General features: G+C 42.9%; 1 protein-coding gene across 2 annotated transcripts in view; it reads left to right on the forward strand.

The window, feature by feature from the left end:
* The window catches only part of LOC135385510 (RNA-binding protein 42-like), a 162,427-nt gene that overhangs the window by 7,904 nt on the left and 139,690 nt on the right, over positions 1-14,833 (forward strand). For both annotated transcript variants that reach the window (XM_064614859.1, XM_064614858.1), the window contains exons 4-6: positions 1,248-1,627; positions 8,160-8,394; positions 11,118-11,312. In XM_064614859.1, the coding sequence (XP_064470929.1) occupies positions 1,248-1,627; positions 8,160-8,394; positions 11,118-11,312 (810 nt within the window). The remainder of the gene's footprint in view (positions 1-1,247; positions 1,628-8,159; positions 8,395-11,117; positions 11,313-14,833) is intronic.

The raw sequence follows: 14,833 nt of genomic DNA on the forward strand, positions 1-14,833 counted from the left end.
GCGTTCAGCTGTTATGCAAACAGATGTGGAAACAAAAAACGTGCGACGCTTCGTCATTTTAAATGATCACAATAATACAGTTCATAACTTATAAGGGACATACACAATGCATGTTATACGATGCGTGTGTCATCGGATTATGGGTATCGGACGATGGCATGCTGTCTACACAACTTCTGAATGAAAACCATGAAGTAAGCGATAGGGGAACGAAGACAAAACACACCAAAGTTGCTGTGTGTTCTATAGTCTCTTTGTTCTGAATGAAAAACACATGACTAAGAGATCTACTTTAATAGAAGCATGTAGTACACCACTAATCCGAGTTGTAAAACGATACAAACATCTCTTCCAAAGCTGTTGGCGTTCACGCTTGAACTGATTCATATGAACTGGTGACCGAAATCACGTTTTTTGGTACTGGTTATGGTTTCGGTTAATTGTCGTTGGTGAATTGCAGTTATATTCTGGTTATGGTTCTTGAAAAAATTTGGGTTCCAAGCGGTTTTTGGTTCCGTTCTGGTTTCAGTCCCTGCTTTCATGGAACACAATGTGACAAAATTGCTTGTGTTTCAGGTGAAGGTCATTCTTGAGAACCATTCTCCCCAGTCCTAAAAATTTTCGAGGATTTCTTTGTTCACTTTAATGTCCGCAACGACCTCATTTTTACAAATTTTGCAATTTTGAAGGCACGCAAAAATTTCAATGGAAATTTGTCACTTCAAGAACTATACTACAGTTGAGAACTCTTAACTAGATGCACAGGTTACTATAGTAAGCCTTTGCAGCACAGATCACAGTTGTCTCGCGACATAAAGTCCCAAATTATTATTACTTTGCAGCACAAGCATGCGTAATTCCACTTTTATCAAATGTAGTACAGGCTATCTCGGGCTTATCGCAAAGCAAACCAGTTAAGCAAAATATTGTAGCATTCAGAATGTGCAAAAATTTTGTGGCTGCAAATATGTGCAACATGTCCGATTTGTTGAAAATTGGGGCTGCGAAATTAAAGGATAGTAGAGTAGACCACGTTTTCGCTTTTCAATTCGCCCTAATCAAGCGTACTGACTTCTGTCATGCATGATTGCGATAAGTGCACAGTTTATTGCATTCACCATTTTGGGACAGATTTTCGGTCGATGCCTTATTTCTTGTCACTTCTTCTAGTACTGTATTGTGAATATGCAACTAGTTTCTGGTTATTGGCGATTCTTAGACTGTCACTCGAACATTCTTCATTTTAGCGTCTAGCGGGCCTCCACCGCCATCGCAGCCGAGGCCAACTCTCAACTTCATTCCGCACCAGCTGCGTCATTTGCGACCACCTCCGCCTCCTCCGCGACTCCCGATGGGTGCGCCGTCTTTCTCATCACGCCCACCCCCTGGCCCACTTGTGCCTCCTCCTCCTCTTCCACGGTTGGCTGCCTCCTTTCTGGCTCCACCACTGGTTCCTCCTCCTGCGCTGCCACCGTTGCATGATCAGCAGCCTCAGAAACCTGCTGCGCCACCAGCTGTGCCACCAACACCAGCTTCTTCCAATGTGATTGTAGCGGCACCTGCTGTGTATGCAGCACCCCCTATGAAGAAGACACCTCAGCCAGCCGTACCGGTTGTGACAGAAAAGGTAACGGCAGCAGATTATCCGTCACATAAACTGGTCACAAATCTGTCTGACTTCTGTACTTCTCCACATCAGAACCGAAATGTCACGAGTGTCTACAGCATCTGTGTAAGAGGTGCATTTTTCCACATGAGTTTGCATGAATTTAGAGCATGTGCTTATTTACTCGTTTTTTACTCCCTGAAAAAATATTTCCTGAAAACTTCAGGCTCTACTTATGTTTGAGGTCGTCTTAGATTTGAGAAAATAGGGTAACGTAAGTGCATTCTGTGTTACACAGTTACTGACCAATTTTTCAATCTTCTAGGAGCTGTGAAATCAGTCAGACTTTTCGGGCAGTCCGAATTTTTATTGAACGGCATAAATCCACATTACGTATTTGCAAAGCCTTCACTCAGAACATTCAAAGTGTCTTCAAAAAGGTATCGATATGTGTCTGCTTCACTGTGCAAACATCCAACAAGATATAGAGACTAGCTTCAGCCACTGAAGTACTATTCTTGTATGCATTCATCAGTGTAGTCACTGCAGCAAAGATTGCCACTGCACTGGATGGGTGCATGAACAACATCCTCGTTGCTGCCATCATTTTTGCATTTTCTTTTTTTTATGTTGCCAGTGCCAAAAGTGACATTGATGCTACCGCCAAAGCGTCGAACGACAATGTCAAGCTCGTCTCAGTCATCGATAAATTTGCGTCTTCGCCTCTACTAAACACATTTATTGCAGTAACACATCGACATCGACACCCTCACTTCCAGTTGAGGACGACATTTCAGCTTTTCCAGTACTCGAGGACACTCGTAGTCAAAGGCACACATATTGAAAGGAATGCGTCTGAAACAAAGAGTTTCGTTTCGGTCATGCGCGAGTAAGACCTGCCTTCTTGCATGTATGTGCTGCGATTCAGCACGTATGTCATGTCAGGAACGGTCTTTGTTACATAGTGCAGTATTAAATGTAATGTTCCTTCCCGAAGGAACCCAATACTAAAACTGTCACATCTTCTTTCTTGTTCGTGAGCCCGCCCTCTGGTCTTCCTCGTTGGCACCTTACATTAAATACCGGGCATAGGGGCACATTGTTCTGCAGTATTTCTGGCTCTCGGGAGACAGTAGGTCCCAAAAACCATGCAGGTTTGAAGCGAGATGAGCATGAATAATTAAGCACACCATCTGACGAACAGTCCAAACTATTGGATGTAGAAATACTGATGTACTGTTCTATGAGGCATGTGTCATATACTGTTATGTGTTATATACTGTTAAATACTGTTCTATGAGGCATTTGAACGTGCCAACTTTTGGAAAGTCAGAGATTTTGGAGTCCACATTATCAGCCGGCGACTGCATGTAGTATATGTTAATCCAGATGCCACAGTTTTAGTCCCTGTGCCACACTCACAGAACCAAATGCAAAAAAAAAAGAAAAAAGGAAAACGACCCAGTGTCATGCAAACTAATCTGTGTTCTGCATCCAATGAAATGAGCTCCTGTGAAAGAACGGGGGTGCAGTGGACCTGCAGCGTGCATGAGGTCTCTGTTGTAGTTCACAATTCTATCAAAATAATCTGCAACAACACAATTCAACTTCTGCATAGCATATGCGTGAGATCACTGAGAGCGGCACATACAGATTAAGCACGATTCAGCTTTATTAAGCAGGATTACGCAGATTAAGCACATCGAAGAGGTCAATTTTATCCGAAGCCTGCTGTGCTGGAAATTATTGAAAAATGTCAAATGTGTAACCTACAAACTTTAACAAACTACGTCATTGTGAGCTGTGTTACGAGAGGTAGCCAGTAACATTGTATGAATACATTTTCCCACCTGATGGATGGGTGTTCTCTGCCGGGCACTACAGAGAAAGGTGACGTTTTTATAGCTTCTAGTTTGAGAAGAATACACTCCTATAAGTTTTTGTTGCGAGTGATGATGAAATTGGCAAAAGCAAGCATGTAGGTAAAATTTGAGATTTTCACGTGTGATGAGTAGTCCCGACTAATATTTCAGAATATGAAGCTATTTCAGTCGGAGTCAATGTTAAATATAGCTGCAGTAGCAATTTCTGCTGTAGCCCGATTAAATTGTGCAGTGCTCGATTGGTTTATGTAGCACCTCGACAAATTTGTTTTTTCATTTACACTAATCTGACACCTTGACTTTGGCATTTGTCTCTTTTATGTGGCACACAAATTAAAGTCGTATTAAAATGAGCAGGAAAACCTGCAGTCTAATCAAACCAAAGTGGATAGAACCAGATATAATCACAAAATTGACTGAGGGGATTTGATTTGATCACGTCCCTGTAGAGTTTGTCAGCACGGTGAGGTTGGTTTTCAAGTTATGTACCATAACCTGAAAACCAACTTATGTTAACAACCTTATGTTGAACGTACCTGAAATCATTTTTGAAGAGAGATAGAAGATGCAAGAAAACTAACTGACCCTCTAGTGCATGTAGAAACTGCCAATAGCTTTTTAAGAAATAATTTTAATATCAACTGACCCACATATTTCAGATAACATAAGGCAATTTTTGCAGGTTAAACCTTTACTTCAGGGCACACTCCCATATATTTCACACCTTGTTGTCGCAAGTTGCACCATCATCCGATGTTCCGCAGAAATTGTAGTCATTGGCTCAGTGCGCTTGGTCATCCCTGTACTTTCTTCACCACTATGAGCTGGCATTATTTGGTCACGATTATAAATTACCGTATTTTCTGGTGTATAACACGTGCGAAATACATTGAAAAAAGCATCGAGAAGATCTACCAGTACGTGCATTTTATCTACCATTACATGTTACACATTGAAGTTTTGTTCCAGAAGGTCAACTTTTAGGAGCATGTCGAGCGACCAATAGCCTTAGAGTAGCCACACGCAGGGTTCAATGCAACACTTCTTAGGTGGTTATGAGGGAGTAGACCTCTGACAAATAAAGAACATAATTAGGCTTCTTGGGTCGTGGTTGGATAGCAGCTTTCCTTTGCAGTGGCATTGCTCCTGACTGGGCGTGACATAGCACGCATGAGTCAGCTGAGCGCCAGGGACCCAAGGTGACTTTGGAGTACGTCCTGGCGTATTTTAGTGACCTCATGTTCTCTAGATGACCACTCAGGCGACAGACCTGTACTTTAAAATGGAGGCTGTCCCTTGTGGGTATATAAGCGATAATAATATCAGGTAATCAATGATACTTGTACACAGTGTGCATGCTTCTGTTGATATGTACAATGAGGCCAACACAGAGCCTAGTTCCTGCTCAAGAGTAAAGAACTGGGAATTGCATGACTGTGGTGCACGTTGTCCATCGGTGCACGTTATAGAGAAAACTGTTTTCAATCTTCGCTAATTTTAAAGTGCCACTAGGGACTAAATCTCGTGTCTTCAGAATCCTACCAAAGTTATGTTACTGAAATCTTCTTGTCTGACTTTACATTCCTGCAAAATATTTTGGCTCTTTGTGACGCGAAAGCTAGAGAAAATTAATTTTTATTTTTGAGAACTGTGAGCCAGAGGTGGGCACCCTCATCTCACGATATTTGAGGTGAGGTGAGGTGAGGAAAATTTTCAAGAAACATTTTGAGGTGAGGTGAGGAAAACTTTATGAAAGGGGGACTTTATGAAAACTTTTTTCGCGCATACACGAGATATCTTTCCTTCTTTTTGCAGCTTCTGTCTCTCACCTGGGTGGGGCTGTCCTCCTCTCTCGCCGGTGATACGCACAACTTTTACGGTTATAACAATCGTTACACGAAGCGTCTTCTGTGGTTGATTAGGACAAATCTGCCAGAAAAAACAAAACAAAAAAACGACTAAGCAATTTCACGAGTTCATTGGCAGTCACTCAAAGCCAATGCGACTTTAATGATGAAGATTCTTAAATCCCTGCGAACGTCACATCGAATACACAAATAGCTTGAAAAAATTGAGGTGAGGTGAGGTAAACTTTGAAAAAAAAATTGAGGTGAGGTGAGGAAAAGTCTAAAAAACTCCTTTGAGGTGAGTTGAGGAAAAATTTTCAAAAAAATTTTGAGGTAAGGTAAGGAAAAAATTTTAAAAATAATTTTGAGGTGAGGTGAGGAAAATTTTTCTCCCAGAAAATTGAGGTGAGGGCGAGGCTCGTGAGGAGAAACGCCCACCTCTGACTGTGACGTCATGTTAGGCTCCGACGGAGCGCCCGGCTCTCATCTGGCAACGTCGTTGCCCTTCGAGTCTTCCGGGGGGTTCATTTTTTGCACTCCGTTAGCGGAGCCCCACGTGACATATCATTAGAACGCTGCGACCTTCCAGAAAACACAAAGGAGGGAGAAGACATCTCTCGCATTTTCCCCTCTTTCGATCAGCCTCACATGACTTCTCCACCACGTGACCCTCCCCGAACGCTGGCGTCATGGCTAGGAGACGAGTGCCCTCTCCAGAACATGACATCATTGTAATTTGTGGCCTTATGATTACGTCACTCGCTGGTCACGTCATCAAAACTTGTGGAGGCTCACCAGATCTTCAAAAATTGACAGAAATGCACACCGTTTGTAAACAGGATTGAAATTTCGCGTATAGAATCCTTGACGTACCTTCTTTTCATGGACTAGATAAGGTAGACTCCGTTTTCAGAGTCCGGAGTAGCACTTTAAGGGGTGCGCGTTATACATCAGTGCGTGTTATACACTGGAAAGTGCAGTAGCCCCAAGTTTCTGGAAAATATTTTTCTATAAGAAGGCTGATTTATATTTGAATAAATACGGTATGTTCTCCTGTACATTGTGTATGTTCATGCCATTTTGTTTCAAACTTAGAACGTTGGATCATAGAAACCAAGTCAATAACAGTAACTTTCTGTTGGAAAGATCAAGCCTGCAAATCTGACTAGAAATTGAAAGTTTGTCATATCGCACGAGGTACGGGTTTATACTGCGGAACTCTGGTTCGCAAAAATTTTCTAACAGCCCTAGTAAGCCAACTGGAGCAAAAATTGGTCACTTGGTGTGCTGAAGGCAGTCATAATTGCAGGTGGCTGTTGGTGGCATTGAATGAGGATGATTGGAAGAGAACAGTGTTGGAATTGTTGGATGAGCTTGATAGCTTGCACAGAGATGTTACAGTGCACTGTCTGTTTGTTTCGCTTTTTGTCGTATCATGCTCAAAGCAGGTGTTACAGAGTGGCACAAAAGGGTGTAATTGCGAAAGAGAAGTAGCGGACTTTGTGCACGTATCAATGTGCACGGTCTTACAGGTGTACCTGAAGTGGTGAAAGCCGCAGTCTACAGGAACTCCTTGTCAGAATTGTGTCCGAAAGAAGATACTGACAGAGCGCGACAGCCGTATTGTTTCGTGGCTTGTTTCTAAAAATGGCCTCCCTTTGAGGCAGGAATTGCTGCAGGATGTAAACGCTGGCCCTTCACAACCCATTTCTGGAAGAACTTCGCGGTGAACTGCATAGCATGGACATATTGGACTGAGTCGCACGCAAGAGGTCTTTGCTCACTTCTACTCACAAAGTTGCTTGGTTACAGTGGGCAAAAAAATGGAAACATTGGACTGTGAGGAACTGCAAATGTCTGATCTGGCCAAACAAGTCATGAATTCAAACAACTCCGGGAAAAGAGGCGCTGACGCCAGGAATCGCACCAGGGTCTTCTGATCTCTGGTCAGATATACGACACCAGCACACCGTTTTCTTTGAGCTTGAGTGCCTCAAGTACAGGGGGGATGGACAACCAACCACGCTACAGGATTTGGATCCCTTGGTTGAGGTGACAGGCAGATTGAACCAGTATGCCTACATTGAGCTGTTGGACAACCAGGTTTTCGCGTTTGCCCTCCATCTTAACGGAGATTGTAACACTCCCATCCCTGTCTTCCAGGATGACAATTGCTGTGTTCATCAGGCTAAAACTGCGACTGCTTGGTATGATGAGCATTCAGGAATAGTCACACCTTTGGACTGCCCACAAAATCACCCGACTTGAACACAATTGAAAGTCTGGGACCACATTGATCATTGCATCAAACTTCACTGTTGGCATCAATGCGACCTGGCTGACCTGGTTTAATTCTTTGATGGCAGAATGGTTGTACAGTCCATGCCACATCGAATCGCAGCTGTTGTACAGGCTTGTGGAGGTGTAATAGACTAATAAATATATTTATGTCCCAGATGACTACCTAATTTTTTGTCTGGTGAGCTTATATTTACAGGTGTTCGAGCTCAATCATGGGCACAGCCGAACTCAGTACAGTGGGTACAGTGCCGTTGAACACCATCTCTGACTGTTACCTTTTTTCTTCCATCTCCCCTGCTTATGCCGACATTCAAGTACCACACGAAAAGCCTTGTGTCATCATCTCGCAATATCACACTAAGTTTCTTGTAGATTGTTAAGACGAATCTTACAAAATTATGTCGGCCAACTGCCAATTTCCTTTACCATTAGGGTCCTTTGTCCTTGCATGAGATGTACAAAAGGTCTTCAAAAGGCACGTACAATGAAAGGAATTTAATACTAGTACTCTCTCCTACATAGGCTGAACCACCCCCAAAAGAGACAAAGTCTAAGAACAAGTCGTCCTCTCACAAGTCCTCTGAGAAACAAAAGTCATCCGATAAGCCATCCACAAGCAAGGCCGTTGAGAAACAGGCAGCCCCTGCCGCATATGACGATGGGAGTGCCCCAAAAAAGAAAAGGAAGGATCGCAAAGTTGTACGCACAGCTGGCCAACAAGTTTGGGAAGATAGCTCCCTCAATGAGTGGGACACCGGTAAGATTTTGAAACATTTAATTCAATCGGGCAATTTATTCACTCGCAGAAGTCCCTGAGGAGGGCGCTGCATGGCAGGAGCACAGTGTGCAGTGAAATTTTTTAACACAATTTTTTTGGGGGGTAATTTTTTAATATTGAATCGAATAATTGTGTATTAGATTTGGTTGTCGAATCGAATAGCGATATTGTGATTTGTTCTATACTTTTTTAATATCACGCTCAAATAAGATACTGGTCTTCCTTTTTCTGTCTGACCATCCTCGCCATATTCTACTGCACATTTGTTGCGTACACTGCAAAACATATTGATGAATTTGAAAATTTGTGGAAAAGCTCAGTTGTGTTAACATGTGCAACGACATTCTTTTGGTAGGTGTCACCCAGGGACTGAAACTGAAACAAATATCGGTTCGGTTATGGTTCAGTGTCAGAACTCTGAAAGTGGTTTCGGTTACCGCTGCGGGGTTCGCCATTGTAATATTTGCAGTTACCAGTAACCTTACAGTTCAACCGATATTTTTTCAGGTTTCTCTACGATGTACCTGCGGGCTGTGTGGATGTCGCAAAGTGAGCTAAAAAGTGCAAACTGGTAAAAATGAACATATTTAATTGTTGCACTAAGAAAGGATGGTGTAGTGCCATGTGCCAGGTCGAAGAAAAAGTGAACTCTTTTTTTCAACGCACTTTTGCCGTTTGCGACATTCCCCATAAAATAATTTGTTGCGGTCTCTATTATCTCGTGCACATGCGTTTCGCTCGTGCTGTAATAACAAGCTACAAGGCAAGAAAAACTGTGTGTGTTCGGCGGTTAATCAAACAGATGTTGAAACAAACAACATGTAACAACATTGGTATCTTAAATTATCACAATAATAGAGTTCATAACTCACAAGGGGCGTGCGCAATACATGTCATATGATGCGTATGTCATGCGATTATGGGTCCGAGCGCATAAGATGGCATGTTGTCTACACAACTTCTTACTGAAAAACACATGAAGAAGAGACCTACTTTAACAAAAGCATGTACTACACCACTAATCAGAGTTGTAATGCGATACAAATATCGCATCCAAAGTTGTTCACATTCACGCTTGAACCGATTCATATGAACCGGTAACCGAAACCACATTTTTTGGTTTAGGTTACGGTTTCGGTTAATTGCCGATGGTGAATTGTGGTTACGTTCTGGTTACGGTTCTCGAAAAAATTTGCGTTCGATGCAGTTTTCAGTTCCATTCTGGTTTCAGTTCCTGGTGTCACCATTCTACAAGTCGGCTACACCTCACACTCATGTGCGCTAGGTGAAGCCAGCTTTACAGTCCAGTGTTGAGGGACTGCATGCATGATTTTTATTTTTTTTTCATATGAGATATGCGTTGACACCACACAGGCCCATTTTGAGCCAAAGGCCGCGGCTGTGCCACGCTCACCATCGATAAATACCATCATGGACAATGCCTGTGAACAATATAAATGATGTTGTGAATGGGCAAATATGCAAAATGAGTCCCCAAAGTTACACGCTTTTTCTGGACCTCCCTCTAAATGGCTGCTAAGAACCCTATTCCAGATCACCCGACAAGATGCTTGATACGAGATAGAGATACGATAGAGGGATACCAATCGTGTTAATTTGTTTATTTAACAAGTACTCACTAACAGCCAAGGCCTAAGTTAAGAATCGTCCACATAGAAAAAAACAGTAAGGTGCTAAAAAAGTGGGAATTTCACAAATGGAACGACTTCGAAATTTTTTAACCACACGTCTGGGAAATATGGGTTAAAGCCTCCCGGTCAGCTTCAACCCTACCGTGGGTGCTCTAATAGCCAAAAGCCGTTCCCTATTGTCAACCAAGAATGACTCGGACACAAAAGGTTTGACTTACATGGTTTAATCTTTGCCGCCAAAAAAGTTGCACACAACTATACATACCGACCGTCCAAGCCCGATTGTCTCTGTCCCGTTGTTTTCCCCCACGTCCCTTCTCCTCCTGGGGTCCTCCCGTGACCTTGGGGACTTGCGGTCGCCCAAGGCCAATACGGAGTGCTAGCCTCCTACGAGGGTGCCAGGGAGGACCCCACACATGTTCGCAAAATCTAGAACCTCAAGAAGCAAGCTAGCAGCACATCCCAACAATAATCACTGTGTAGGGAAAAAAATCAGCCATGTGCCCTTAATAGTTACGAAGATACAAGACTTGTAAGCTGAGAAGGCGTGCAGTGCTCAGAATATTCATTTTTGAGGGTTATTTAAAACTATGAATGATTTTCAGCTACTTCCACTACTGATATGCAGATTAAATGCTAGGCTTACACATATGTAGGAAGGGACATAATTGGAGAGGTTGACCTGACCAAGCTGCCCTGCTACACCGGTGACAGACCACAGTTTTCATTTTTACAAATCAGTTTTCTGAACCATTTTCCTGCATGCTTGTGGTCAATCCTGTCTGTACACCATTGGAACCCCTGTGCCCTATAATTAGTCTTTGACATGGTGCTTCTGTGGAGATTACCTGTTACCAGTGGCTATATGTAAATCGGGAGGTTCTGACAAACTGCGACACAAATTCACATGCCGTAAAGAGTTGTCCCTTGGTGAGAGCTCATTTAGCAGAGATGTTAGCCAACATACTACTAAATTTAACTATATGTCCCCTAGATTGTGTCTTTATAAGTAGACATAAGGTAGTTTCTTCTATTTTTGTGTTTCCACAGACGACTTTCGCATCTTCTGCGGTGACTTGGGCAACGATGTGACGGACGAGGTCTTGATTAGGGTGTTTGGCAAATTTCCGTCCTTCCTCAAAGCCAAAGTGATTCGGGACAAACGCACCAATAAGAGCAAAGGATTTGGCTTTGCCAGCTTCAAGGACCCTCAAGACTTTATCAAAGCTATGAGAGAGATTAATGGTGAGTCACTGCATGTCTATTCTACCTTCATCTACTTTATCTGGTCTGGACCTGTACCACAAACAGCAGTAGAGCCTCGTAACTTCAACATGGATATCTCGAAATATTAGTTAAGTAAAAGGTTTCTTACGTCATGGAATGAACTCCAATACTTGCCGTGTATCTGTGACTGCTTATCTTGAAGCGTGTTTGGAACAAAATTAGGATATTTTAAAATCTAGTCTGCCATAATTAACAAAAAGAAGAAATAGCAGACATTCAGCCACAGGCTACTGAAGCTTGTAGCTGCTCCCAGGCCATGCTGTGATCCGGCACGCAATTCCCTCACGACAGCCTCGTGCCGATGAGTGCTAAAACTCTCCCATGTCTAGAGTTGTGAAGGATACCATGGAAAGCCATGAAGCTCGAGCGTTCTACAGCGGAGCAGAGTTGTTCTACCTTCTTGTTCTGTCAAGAGAGAGAAGTGGGCTGTGTTGCCTGGTGGGGGGGAGATGATGATGGCCGGGCTGTCAGCTGTCTCATGTTCGTTCGGTTGCTTTCATTTTTCCCACCGTGCCATCTATGTGAGCGCTAAGTTCTGTTACATTTCACTACTCGTTCTGGGGACCAGTAGCTGACTCATTATGAAGATAACACAGGCCGAGCAGTACAAACATTCACACTGGAACGGAAGGAACACCAAATGTGAACCCCAAGCACACATTCCTCACAAAGTTTTTTGATACCAAGTGACTTTGACATTTTTTTTATGTTTTAAGTGGTCATTTTATGTAATTGCAAAAGTAAGTTTCCTGGAATGAATACATTTTTGTGATGCATGATTGCTATGTTGAAAATTTTGCTTATCTCGAATCTTTCCTCAGTTCTCATGACTGAGTTAATGACATTTTACAGTGTGATGCCACGCTACACCTAGTCATAGGCATGGCATATTAGTGTGTCAGACATTAATGAGACATGACATCTGCATTCTGTAATCTAGCTGATGAAATCTGTTGCTCCTACAAAAGACATGATGCTCTCTCTGTAGCTCCTGTCCATGGAATTTTATGGAAATGTGTGGTAGGGCTCTGGCTGAAGTTGATGCATGTTTTAGAGGGTGCTACTACTGTGCTTTGTGTCTAATTATTTATTTTCATGTGTCTACCGGTATGGGGGTCACCTTGTCAAACTCTCATGAAGAAGAATGTTCCATAATTTGTTTCGGAGGTGTGTCTAGAATGTGTACTAATCTTTTTTATTATCCCCATACAACTAGGAAACACACATTATTCAATATGCGATGGGTACTCAGCAGATGCATTTTTTACTTAGCGAACCTTTGTAGAAGATAAAAGGAAGTAACTATGAACGTACTGAGAACTTGTTAGGATCTGGAGCGGTTGTAACTGCATCGGCGTATTTATTTCCATTGGCTGTCTATTAGATACTCTTGAATCTCTTTATCCGCAACTGTTACTCTGACACCTTTTTTTGGAGGTATGCAAATATTCGGAATTTGGAGTACGAATCGAATATTTTCTATATTCGATTCGTACTTGTTACCGAAAAGGAGTAGGGTTTACGGTACTTTTAGGAGTAGCTGTAACAGCCATGCTGCTCTGCCTTAAATGCATTAGTTTGCCATGGAATGATGGTTCTTCAACATTGTCATTTCTGCTTTGTGCTTCTGTCCATACTTGCCAACATGCTTTGGAAAGCGGTGTTGTCCCCGTAGGCACAGTTGGAATGCCTAGGTGCTTAGAGGAGCAGTTGTCTCCTAAACATCAGACACAATAACTATTATTGAAGCACATTACTATATCACAATGTTCCACGGAAAACCTCATCCCTGAAGCATAGTACTACGTCACGAGTGAGATATCTAATGATAACACGCTGCTTCTAAAGCTCTTGCCTCATTACATTCAAGAGTTAGGTGAAGCCCACTTCACATTACTGCCATTGTTCTTTTGGTGTGCGGCTCCATTCTGCCCGTCGGCATCACCTCATTACTCTCGAGCGTTAGGTGAAGCCCTCTTTACACTGTTTACAATATTCTGTCACTGAAGTCTACAAATTTTGTGAGCTCATGATCAACACTATACTCTGAGCATTGCAGGTTCCAGTAAATGTAATCCCAACTTTGAGAGTTATGCTCAGTAACAGATGGAAATATCTGCAGTTTCTGGAAAAAAGTACCTGAAATTCACATCGTAAACGTAGAAATGAGGAGATGCACACAAAGCAGGCTGCATGGAACATGTTGACTTGCTCGCAATGCAGTTCATCCCGGTTCTGGGTCAAAATCGCGAGTCAAAAACCGCGACAGCAAAAGCCGTGAGTCAAAAACCGCGAGATCCAAAAAGCGCGATAGACAAAAATCGCGATAGGAAGCATTAGCGACACACAAATATCGCGACACCAAAAACCGCGAGTAGGGGAAAACAGCGGCAGGCAAAAAACGCGACAGCCGAAGACCGCGACTAAAAACGCGACAGCTAAAAACCTTACTCACTCTCCTTTAGAAGGGAGGATGAAAGGGGGCATGAGGATATGAAAAGTAGGCTAACTTCCATTCCGGGAATGGGGCCCACAGAGGGCCATCCTAAAAATTTCAGATTAAGACATTTGATGAAAGTGTGTGTGTCAGTTTACCTGGTAGTACGAAAGGTTTTGTGTATACAGTTTGTTTCCCAGAAAAAAAGAAAAAGAAAAACTCACATAAACATGACGTTACAGGGTCCATACGTGTTCTGGATCGGTGGTCAGTGGGGGTCAGCGCCCTTTGCCGCCGTAAAAAAGTTTTGCTAGTCCCCCAGGAGAATTGGGGACAGAAGGAGCGGCCGAATCATGACCGATCCAGAAGCAATGCTTTTTCAGAGCCCCGAACAGCCGAGTAGCAGACGACAGCTAAGGCGTCAGCGCGAGGTCATGGGCAAATCACAGGCTGGTACTGCTCTCCACCACCGTTGCGCACACCGGTCCCTTTTTGCAGCGTACTTTAAATTCAATTTCTGCGATAATTATGATACTGTGGCGTGAATTACTTCTCATGGCGCATCTTACTGGCCTAATTAATAGTTTTATAGGAAGAAAGCAGGGTATTAAAAATGACTTCTGTGCTACTTTAAACTACAGCTTTCGATGTGCTCAATCTGTATACCTCACACTTGTATGTAACGCGTTACTTGTAATCAATTACATTTTTTAGTAATTTTTCGAGTAATCGATTACTCAGTAATTGGTTATATTTCCGGCAGAGTGAACGTGATAGCTGACGCGGGCAGGGAATGAGTGTATATGCCATTCTCTAGCTCTTCCATGTCCGTATTTGTACGGCGTCCGGCGGAGACCAACATATTTCAAGTCTTGTCAAATGTCTGAAACACTGCCAGTCAGCACTGGCGTGCTCAAAAAGTATCTTCTTCAATTCTATGCAGGTTTGCTCGCGGGTTTTGGCCATCGCGGTTTCTGCCTATCGCGGTTTTGCCTGTCGCTATCTTTGGACGTCGCCTTTTTTGCTTGTCGCTGTTTTTGAC

Source organism: Ornithodoros turicata, chromosome 2, assembly GCF_037126465.1.
Source record: "Ornithodoros turicata isolate Travis chromosome 2, ASM3712646v1, whole genome shotgun sequence".
In the NCBI taxonomy this organism is placed as follows: Eukaryota; Metazoa; Arthropoda; class Arachnida; order Ixodida; family Argasidae; genus Ornithodoros; species Ornithodoros turicata.